Source organism: Mauremys reevesii, linkage group 3 (genome assembly GCF_016161935.1).
Source record: "Mauremys reevesii isolate NIE-2019 linkage group 3, ASM1616193v1, whole genome shotgun sequence".
In the NCBI taxonomy this organism is placed as follows: Eukaryota; Metazoa; Chordata; order Testudines; family Geoemydidae; genus Mauremys; species Mauremys reevesii.
In genome coordinates, this window is record NC_052625.1 from 100,683,858 (window position 1) to 100,694,087 (window position 10,230).

The window sequence follows — 10,230 nt, forward strand, 5'->3', positions numbered from 1 at the left end:
TAATCTGTAAATTGTGACACATCTCTTATCAGCGTGAACCTGCTCAAGTTCCTTGAAAAAGTTAAAATATTAATGGGAGGCGAGTTGGAGCCTTTCAATTTCAACTAAATTTTAGTATGAGGTGACCCAAACCGATCTAGCCTCTTCAACAAGCTTCAACAACTAGCTGCCAGGTTCCCCCCCCCCCAATAAAGGCTTTTCAGAAGCACTGAGCACCCACAACTCTAACAGAAGTAAATGTGAATTGCAAATGCTCAGTATTTCTGAAAATCAGAACCAAAATCACTAAATAAGATATTTACTAGCACTGGTCCCAATACATTCCCTAAGGCATTCACCACTGACCTTTCTCTTAACTGTGAAGTAAACATACACTACAACACTTAGATTAAAAAACTGGTTCAGTGAAAGAAAACAATGGAATGACCTTTTCACTTAACTACATGAGTATTTATTTTTCTTATCATATTTTCAGTACAGACTATCAAAGGCTTTATGCAATCCAAGTAATTTATATCTGCCAACTCACCTACCTTTAATATTTTAACTTTTTCAAGGAACTTGAGTGGGTTACAGCCACAGTTTTCACAGAATGCGATTTCACCAAATTGGAACGTACTTCTCCAAGACCCGTACTTTTCTATCCTTTCAAATAGGAGTTTGCTCCCTGTGCACAGACTAAATTACTCCTGGAATGGTTGATGAATAATCATACCACCCTCTAGTTAGCAAGAAAGTTAACTGAAGGAATTATTTTCTAGCATCCTTACATGGCATTTCATAAAATATGAACAGAAATGGACACCAAAAAGTTACCTTCACCAATATGGATGATCCCTATAATTCCCATATATAATGAAAAAAAAAAGAAGAGGATAAAACTGGATTATGCCTATTTTTTAACTCAAGCCCCAATCTTTACTAGAGAACTAGTCTAGCCACTTTTACCACAGAGAATAAATAAATAAACCAAACCAAGATCTCAACACATCCCACCACAACAGCACCACAGAAACCTAAACTAAGCATTTGGATCCTGTTAGAACCAGCCAATTTTTGGCCCCACTCCTTTAAGTTCCCGTATTTAGGCAGTGAACAGGTTTATCCACTCCTATTGTACCCAGAAATCCCAACCACAAACGAAGCAGATTTGGTACCTGGATCCAAACAGAGTCAATCAATATTGGCACCTAACTCTCCAATTCCACTGACTACATACGAGAATACGTTTAGCTCCTACAACAGTTTAAGACTCCTGACCACGATGCATCCAAGCTGAGACGAATTACTGGTGCAAGGGGTAGGGAGAAGGGAAAGATACAGGATTCCCTTACCTTGTTGGAGTAAGGGGGCTTGCTCAGGTTGATTCCATCCCGGATAAGTTTATCCCTAATCATGATTTTCAGTTTCAGTTTTGGGTAAATCACCAGCTCCCTGCTGCGGGGCCCAAGTTTCTGGCTCCTGGGGGTCCCCTGGTTCCCTTGACGATGGCTAGGCTCCCTCCAAGCCTTAGTCTCATACTGCTCCACCAGGTGGCTGGTGTAGATCTCAGGGGACGGAGAGGGCGAGCCCTGCTGCTGAGGCTCCAAGGTGAAATAGAGACCAGCAGCGGTCTCGTCCTCCTCTTTCAACCTCATCACTGCTTCAAGGATTCGGCGCCTGTGGTGGGGCACCAACACCCCAATGGCATCCAGGTCCGGGTCCCCTATTTGCTTGCAAACCTCCAGGTCATCATAGCCATTATCTACGAAGGACTCCGCATACTGGGAAAGCTGCAGGGTCTTCAGCCACTCATAGACTATGTTGGTGCACATGTTAGCTGCAAAATAATAATTGCAACTTTTAACACCGAAGCCAGGCTCCCCTTTCCTTCTCTTGCAAAACAAGCAACCAGCAGACCAAAATCTGCGATCAAATTAAAAGAGCAACATGCACAAGTCGAGTTCTGGAAACCAACATCCCCCAGGAACAAAACAAATCTCCAAAGAAGCAGCAGCCGCAGATCGCAGGCACTGCTGAACGAATCCTCTTATTCCTTCTTCTCTCCTACAACCAAGCAGAGGAGTCTGTGTCAGAGGAGAAGAGAGACTTGGGTTGGAGAAAGGGGTGATTCTTAAGGGGGCACCCCCTAAAATCTCGGGTCACGGCAGACATACACTCTGTTTTGGAAGTAATTTGCTGTCACTGTGTTTTCTCCGCCTCCGCCTGATTTTAGTTTCTTTTTTCCTTCATTCCCATCTTCTTTTTTTTCTGTTGCATGACGCGTCTCTGTTTACTATGTGCTTTTTTTTTAAACGTAGTACCCTGTTGACTTGAGGAAGAGTACGATCCTGCACGCTGGCCCAGCAGCATGTGTCTGTGCAAGGCTTCCTAGTAGCTCGCTCTTCAGGGCGTGCAAATCGTTGCTTTTCTTTTTCAAAAGACTCCTCTCGGATTGAAAAAATAATCCCGGTCACTTCCCCGAGTTACTTTCCCTCTTCTCCGTCACCTCTGCGAGGATGGCCAAGACGCGTCGCTAGCGCAAGCCAGAAATTCAACAGTTTTCCACCCTCCCTCTCCTCCTTTTCCGCCTTTAATCCCACCTTCCCCGCGCAGTCCTGGGGAGGGGAGGGGAAGGGGTAGGGTAGGATAGGGGGAGTCTCTTCTTCAGCCTCCAGCCCCCTCCCCGCTCCCAACTTTCTCGTGCCCGGGATGGCACCGTGAGGCCGGGTGGCCTGGGGAGCCGCGGAGGAGGCGAGGTTGCCGGGCGCCAGGCAGGCAGGAGTCGGCGCGGGAGCCGCACGCGGGGCTGCTGAGGGTTTGTTTGGGTGGCGAAGGCGGCCCGCCAGCCCGGTGCATTCACAAGCGGCGACCGCTACAATTTGGCTTCGCGGTGGATGAGCTGAGCTGAGCTGCAGCAGGTTACTCGCCTCACCCCGCTGTCTTCTTGTTTCTAACGGGTTGTGTGTTCCCTGCGTGTGAGACACACCCGCTGGGCTCCTCGGATCCCGCCCTTCGGGCTCGTCTCCCTCCCCAGCCCGGAGCTCTCTGAAGCAACGGGAGCAGCTTTCCGCTCTACCCCGGGCACTCACAGGGGTTTTCTCCCCCTCCTACCACTGGCTGTTCCCGCCCCCCCTTCTCCGTCTGTCTGTGCCCACTGCCCACACCTGCCTCCTGCGCTCACTCGCAGCCCCCCTCGCTCCAAACCAGCCCCAACTTCCACGCAAACCCTGGAGCAAACCCGCCTGAGGCAGTGACCCAGTCAGCTGCGCCGCCGGGCTCCTCCGGCGACAGGAGCCAAGGGCCCGGGACTGCCGGAGAGGGACTTCGGGGTAGGTCATCCACGCGTTTGCATGGTAGCAGCAACAGCCCCAGCTGGACACGTGCAGCGCCCTGCGTGGGCTCTAGGTGCTGCTGCGGGCGGGGAAGGGAGCAGAGCGCTAAGGGGTTAACAGGCTGCAGCTGGGAAAATGTCTCCCCTGGTCTCTCTGGCTCTCAGGAGTTTGGGCGTCTGTTGCAGCCCCCGGGGGAGCCCCAAACTTGATCCCAGGCTTGGAAGAAGAAACACGAGGCAGAGAAGCGGCAGCGCTAGGGGCCCCGGGTGGTCTTGCTGCTGCTCCCCTCTCTTTCCTGTTCCCCCCTTCTCCGGAGAGCAGCGGCTACGAATTAGAAGCCGAGGTGCAGCCGTGACCGTGACACTATCACTGTCTGCTGGTGGGGCTGGTTCTCTTTGCACCCGGGAAGCAGCTGCGGGGGGATGCTCACGGGTGGGTGCGGTGTTTTTGGAGGAGTCTCTTAACTTTCCTCTAGGAATTTGGGGGTAGGGGAGAGCAAAGTCCCCAGGCTTCAGCCGCCTCTCGCGCTCTCCCCGGCCAGCGGGTGCGTCTGTGTCAGCGGCTATGGGCGCCGGGAAGCCGAGCTGCTGCTTCAGTCTGTTTCAGGGTCTTCCCCAGCAATCTCCAACTCTGGACCGGCAGCGCCCTCTCAAGCCCTCTGGTGTAAATGCAGCCCAGAGCTGTCTGCAAGCCACTCAAGCTACCTCCCTTCCACCACATCCCCCGTGCTGACACCTAGTACCCCTCTAGCGAGTCACTCTCGCAGCCCCCTGCTGGGGCTTTCAGCAAGTCTCCCCTGCCTAGGGCTAGATTCTGCCCTTAGATAGACCAAGCCAGCAGTGCGTTTAAGGGCTCTTCGTGGGGGGAGCGGTTTAGAGCTGGGAGGACCCGCGCATAGTGGTTTCCAAATTTGTCTAGGGCGCAGCCAGGCACCGGGTATTTGCACTTGGCTACTCCCCTTGCAGAGAAAGGACGTGCAGCTGCGGATCGGCAGTGAAGGCTTTCCCTAGTGGCAAAAATGTACTGAGTCTTGAGAAAATCTTCTGTACTTGAGGGGCTCAGGTAGAACTCACACGTGGGAGGACCCCAACATGAATCAAGCAATAGATTATTTATAGTAGGTGTCTAGTAGTAATTCTGAATGGTGTCCGAATAGTTCTGTTTCTGCTGAGCTTTTGGGAACAGCTGTTTGGTTATGTAAGCATAGAAATGGGAGCTGTCCCTTTAACAATGGGTCAGGGCCCTCTGTCACACTGAGCCCTGTGTAAAAGGGTAGGGGTGTAGCCTGGAGCTCAGAGTACAGAAAACTCAGCCTGTTTTTTTTAAAAGTCACAACTGAGTTTAATGACGCTTGTTCTTCAAAAGAGACATGTTTCATTCTAGAAAGTGTAACACAAGTTTTCTGCAATGCCTTTATTCCAAGGCTGAGCTGATGGCAGCACACAACATTTCCAGTGCAAGGTAATTCAAGGTAGCCTATTTTTTATGAGAGGTATTACATGTCAGAAAACTTTACAGAGCTATGTTGTACAAACAATTGCAAACCTACCAAGGTACAGACAGCACAAAGCAGCATATCACAAATTTACTTACAGCAAAAGATGACTGGAGAGAGGCCAGCATTCATTCCTTCCCACAGCATTTCTGATTTAGCTCCCTGTGCCGTCTCCCAGCATGTTAGGTTTCCCTTACCTTTCAGAAGCAGGGGAAAGGGAAGCACACAGAAGATTTTAAAGCTCCTGCCCAGGCCAGGGAAAGGCGTTGCAGCAGCATGATCTTCTCTTCCCAGACAAGGGGGGTGGGGTGGGGTGAACTGGAAGAGCCAGAGCAGTTGCAGAACCAGTAGGGTTCTTCTCAGCTAGCCCTGGAGCAGGAAGGAGCAGAACACCAACTCTTCCATGTGCAAAGGGACCAGGTTGTCTAATGGTATGTTCAGCATTTCTGTTTGTCTGTCCTTCCTCAAGAGTGTTTTTGTTTTTGTTATATGGCAGTACGGACAAGAGTGTAGGGAGTAGCCAGAATGTAAAAGTCACAGACTGTTCAATTTTCCACTCCCAGCAGGTATGCTCAAGCCACATGAGGAGAAAAAGATCTCCCTTACTTCCCCCTGCCCACCATTCCCCTGGAAAGAGAATGAAGTAGGTATTCCATAGGCTTGTGCTGTCCCCATTCTCTGAGAAAACAAATAACCACTGAAGATTCTAGAGTGTGAGAGAAGAAGGAAGGAAAAGAAAACAAGTCTGTTAGCTTCCTTCGAACAAAGACAACTACAGGTAGTGCGAATCTTTTGAGGGTGCCGTCAGTAGAATGCAGGAGACTGGGGAAGGCAGGCCCAGGGGCTTCCATAGGTTTAAAATTCTGCCTGCTTATCTGAATCGCCAACCTTCAGAAGCCATAATAGTTAAGATCGTCACATTAACAATACATATTCATTAGGGTGCTCATTTAAAAAAAACCCTCAGTTTCAAAGGAACCTCCCAGACAAGATGGCATTTTGGAGAACTGTCTGTGGAGGAAAAGATGGTACATGTTTCCACCTGTGCAATGCAGTATATGCTATACAGATGGGATTTTTCAAATGCACGCAGCTTGGCTTAAAGGCTCCCAATGAAGTCATTTGGGAGCAGAGTTAGGTCAATAAGCACATCTGAAAATCCTACCCCCTAATTGCTTTTGCCAGTTTAAGTCCAAACCTTAAATTTACTTTGAGCCATTTGAGGCTATATGGATGCTTAGCAAATATGATAGAAATGGCACTTGTACGCCCCTGCTGTTGTGTGCTATATAACCTCACATCCCAAAGACATCTCACTTCCTGAGATCAGAGCAGATTCTGATATAGCCTCAGATCTTGATCCTGCAAACACTTGAGCACATGCTTAACTTCACTACTTGCATAGTAGTAAAATTAAGCAAATGTATAAGTGTTTTCAGGATCAGGCTTTAGTGTAGTACTCACAGGACTAATATAGCCATAGGCTAGATGCAATTTTTAGGAATTAAATACAATTTTTTCACATTAATTTCAATATCTATCACTGCTATGCACTATGGGTCAAATTTTACTTTTAAGTATTTTCACCTATCTATATTACTTCAGCTCTGCATATACCACAAGCGCAGATTTTGGCCTCACATCTAGGGCCTTTCCAAATAACAAATTAGAAATGAGTTGAAATTTAAGAGCAGGCACATCTGCATGTTTTATACAATTCCCAGGATGCACAACAGAAAGAGGGCACAATGAGTCAAAAGGCTGATAGGTTCAAGCTACGCTCTTTCCATCCTGGCTCCCTCAACCCAATATAAAAACTATGCATGGCCTGCAGATAACGTAGTCCAGTAAAAAGGATTGTGCCAGTGTACAACATGTGGAATGGGTGCCTTTGTTTCTGACATTGCCAATGGAGGCAGGAACCAGAAGCTGAACATCTATGAGAGTGCTAGAGATAGAAAGAAAACAATAATACCTAGTTTTTATGAATAAAAGAGAACAAAGGGGCCTCTCCCCTTATGGTGCTCAACAGGAATTTCAGAAAGGGAATTGAGACCATTTCTCTTTGTTCAGAGGGTGACTGAAGCTGCAGTTTGATATGAACCCCACCAGAACCAGGTAGACAGAGGAAAATTGCATATTTGGAGTCTTCTAGTGGGTCCTTCATGTGTGCAGATTGTGGGAACAAACTTTCGCTCCTATATTACAGACAGCTCAGTGATTTTGACAGGCGTCTTCATGTTTGAGGGCATAAAACTAGAATCCAGCCCAAGGACAGAGAGCTCACAATCCAGAATTGTATACATACTTTAATACTTACATAGGAACTGATTCTGCAAACATTAATACATGTGTTTATACTGTGAATAGCCTAAAATCAATAGAGCTACTCACAGTACTTAAGTATGTGTGTAAGTGTTTACACTATCAGGACCATAAAGCTTACATTTTATCTATAATTGAATAAAAAGAGAGATTATTCTACTGAATGTTTGTAGGTTGGTTGATAGCTTATTACATTTATTTTTTAAGTTTGTAGGAAAATTTCAACTTTATTCTCCAAATCTTCATTAGGTCACAAAAGTGGGAAAATTAATTGGAATTTGTGCTGGAAATTCTAGTAATCTTTTAGGTGATGTACTAAGTTCCAAAGCCTGCACACATCTGTTTAGGCCTGTTGTACATAGCAAGTACTTAATATTCACCGTTAAAGCAATAACTGAGTTTTTAACCTATAAACAAGTTGGTACCAAACAGTAGGGTCCAGATTCTCCACTGCAAGATATGTGTAGCATAGAGGAGTCAAGGGAAGTTATTAATATTCTGTGCCAGGAGAATCAGGCCCCAAAATTAGGAGTAGAAGGAAAAGAAAATGCAACTTCTTAAATTATTTTCTTACTATTTTTTTCTGTAAGCTGTGCTTTTTTTGAAAACTGCCAGAGTGGAGTTGGCCAGTCTCACCATGTCAGGCTCTATTATTGATATAATGCAATATACTATGATTGATGTTGTCAGAAAGGATGTTTCACAGCAATGACAGGTTGGCTCAGAAAATGTAAAGGATGTAAAGCATTTATTTATATATACTTTAAACGGAAGTTCACTGTCTCGGTATACCAATAAGTGGCCAAGGGTTCATCCTGGCTGGACCCTGGGGGAAATTTCCAAACAGCATCTCAGTCAATTTATTTCTGTTAAAGTACATTATTTCAGATTGTTTTATAAGGCATAAGGGAGTTTGTTTATGGTGCTGTTTGAGAGACATGACTTAACACATTTTAAAAGATATTTTTAATCTCAAGGATTTTTCTGTATTGTCACATATTTACCTCAATCTCAACATGATGTTATGCCTGCTGTTGCTCCTTATAAGAGTGCGGATACAATCCTTATTGCCGTGAGAGAGGCATGTAATATCTGTTGGCTCTCATTCAGTATGGATGGTGCAGGGAACATATTACGTGACTGGAAATGTCCTTTTCCGTGATGCAGGATGGGGTTGTCATGTTCTGGGGTTCAACTCAGCCTGTAACCCTGAATGCCTTAAAATGCTCTGCTGCTGCAGCTCCTTATCTGGATGCTCCCAGCTAGCATACAACCATTCACTGATTTCAGCAGCTCTGACTCCAGCAGCTTGCTTGTTACACTGCAGCCCTGCTCTGGTCTCCACCAGCCTTGGTTATCATTAGCCAAGTGACCTCAACACACTCCCAGTCTTGAATTTCCTCAAAACTATCTGCCCTGAAGGGTCCAGCCCTCCCCTGGAACGCTCAGAGAAGTATAATGAGGTTTGTTTGCTCCTTTAAAGAGACAATAGCACATTACAATTTCTACTCCTGGGGGAATTCTGTGCCAAATAATTAAAAATTCTGTGCCAAAGAAATAAAAATTCTGCACACAGTATGTGACTGTAACAATCTAGACACATACACAAAAATTCCTCCAAGAGCAGAGAGTTAAAGAAACCCCTATGACAACCCAGCTCCCCCCAGAGCCCAGCCAGGGGGCCAGACACCCACAATCCCTCCCCCTGAGTCTAGCCGCAGGGACCCCTCAGCCCAGACACCAGCCCTCCACCCCCAAAGCCCAGCTGTGCCCCCCCCAGCCCAGACACCCACCCTCTGAGTTCAGACACTGCCCTTCTCCTCCCACCAGAGCCCAGCCCTGGTCCCCTCAGGCCAGACACCTGCCTCCCTCCCCCTCGCAGCCGTGGTCCCACCAGGCCAGACACCCGCCCCCTTCCCCACCCCAGGTCCAGCCGTGCCTCCCACCAGGCCAGCCTCCTCTTCCATGGCCCCTCAGCCCAGACACCAGCCCCCTTTCCTGCCCAGGATCCAGAAGAAGAAACAGCCTGTTGCTAGGTCCCAGCCAGGCTTGCATGGAGTTTCCTACATCCTGCCATTTCCTTCCCTCAGGGTGTGCTGGGAACTGCAGCTGCCATGAACTCTCTACTCCCCTCTTCCTCCCCACTCACCCACCCGCCTCCAGTGTCTTCTGTGTGTGAGCTGGGCTCTGCCAGCTCCAGAGACCCCTAGTGGTAGCCAGCAACACTGCAGCCCATTTCAATCAGAGAAAGGAAATTATGCACAAAAACCATTAATTTCTGCATTGTGCAATGGTGCAGAATTCCCCCTGGAGTAAATTCCTTAACTTAATTGGAGTAAATTCCATTCAAGCAGAGCACTGAGTTAGTTTACTGTAAACATAAAACAAGTTTAAGACATTATATGGGGGAAAAAAAGGCTGTCCTGGTAAAACTGGAGGTATGGTTTCCTTCATTAGGTTATGCTGCCTGATCTAACAATTGTGGTGCTAAATCCCAACTCCCTTAATGGAGGGTGGGGATAGTAGAGAAGCTGCCTCTTCTAGCGAGATGTCCCTTTCTGGTTCTTCAGACCTACAGAAATTAGCTTATTGGAATATGACAGAACCTCTGTAAAATCAAAGGGTGAAATCCTGGTCCAATGAAGTCAATGGAAAACTCTTCATTGATTTCAATTAGGAGTTAGGCACCTAGGGGCTTTTGAAAATCTCACGATGTGCCTGTTTGCATCTTTAGGCACCTAAATACCTTTAAAAATTTGGCCCGTAACTTCTGCCCCTCCTACACTTGGGTACTAGATACAACTGCAGCTACTGCCAAAGAGAGGCCCTTCTCAGTTCCCCCTGAACATACACTGTACTCCCCTCATCTATCTCCCCTAACTCTCCTTGCTCCACCCCACCCGCAGTCTGCTCTGTCTCCATTGCTCTGTCTCCCACCCATCTTTACCTTAACCGCTGTGCCTCATTACTTACCCTGTTCATCACCTCCTGTCTGTCCCTTCATCCCTTTCCCTTTTGCTTTTTTCCCCTGTCTAGCCCTACAGCTTCACCTCCCTGCTGATCATCCTCCCCTTGCTGTTCCACGACACCACCTCC

General features: G+C 47.3%; 1 protein-coding gene across 7 annotated transcripts in view; it reads right to left on the reverse strand.

Annotated features, from left to right (window-relative positions):
• The window catches only part of SAMD5 (sterile alpha motif domain containing 5), a 725,756-nt gene extending 721,498 nt beyond the window's left edge, over window positions 1-4,258 (reverse strand). For 3 of the 7 annotated variants that reach the window (XR_005597178.1, XR_005597177.1, XM_039532960.1), the window contains exon 1: window positions 1,335-4,250. Coding sequence is in view for 5 of the 7 variants with exons in the window: in XM_039532960.1 (XP_039388894.1) it covers window positions 1,335-1,814 (480 nt within the window). In the remaining 2 variants the exon portion in view is untranslated. Of the gene's footprint in view, window positions 1-1,334 lie in introns of all 7 variants that reach the window. The other 4 variants (XM_039532959.1, XM_039532958.1, XM_039532957.1 and 1 more) reach the window with 4 other exon arrangements.
• Window positions 4,259-10,230: the final 5,972 nt, after the last annotated feature.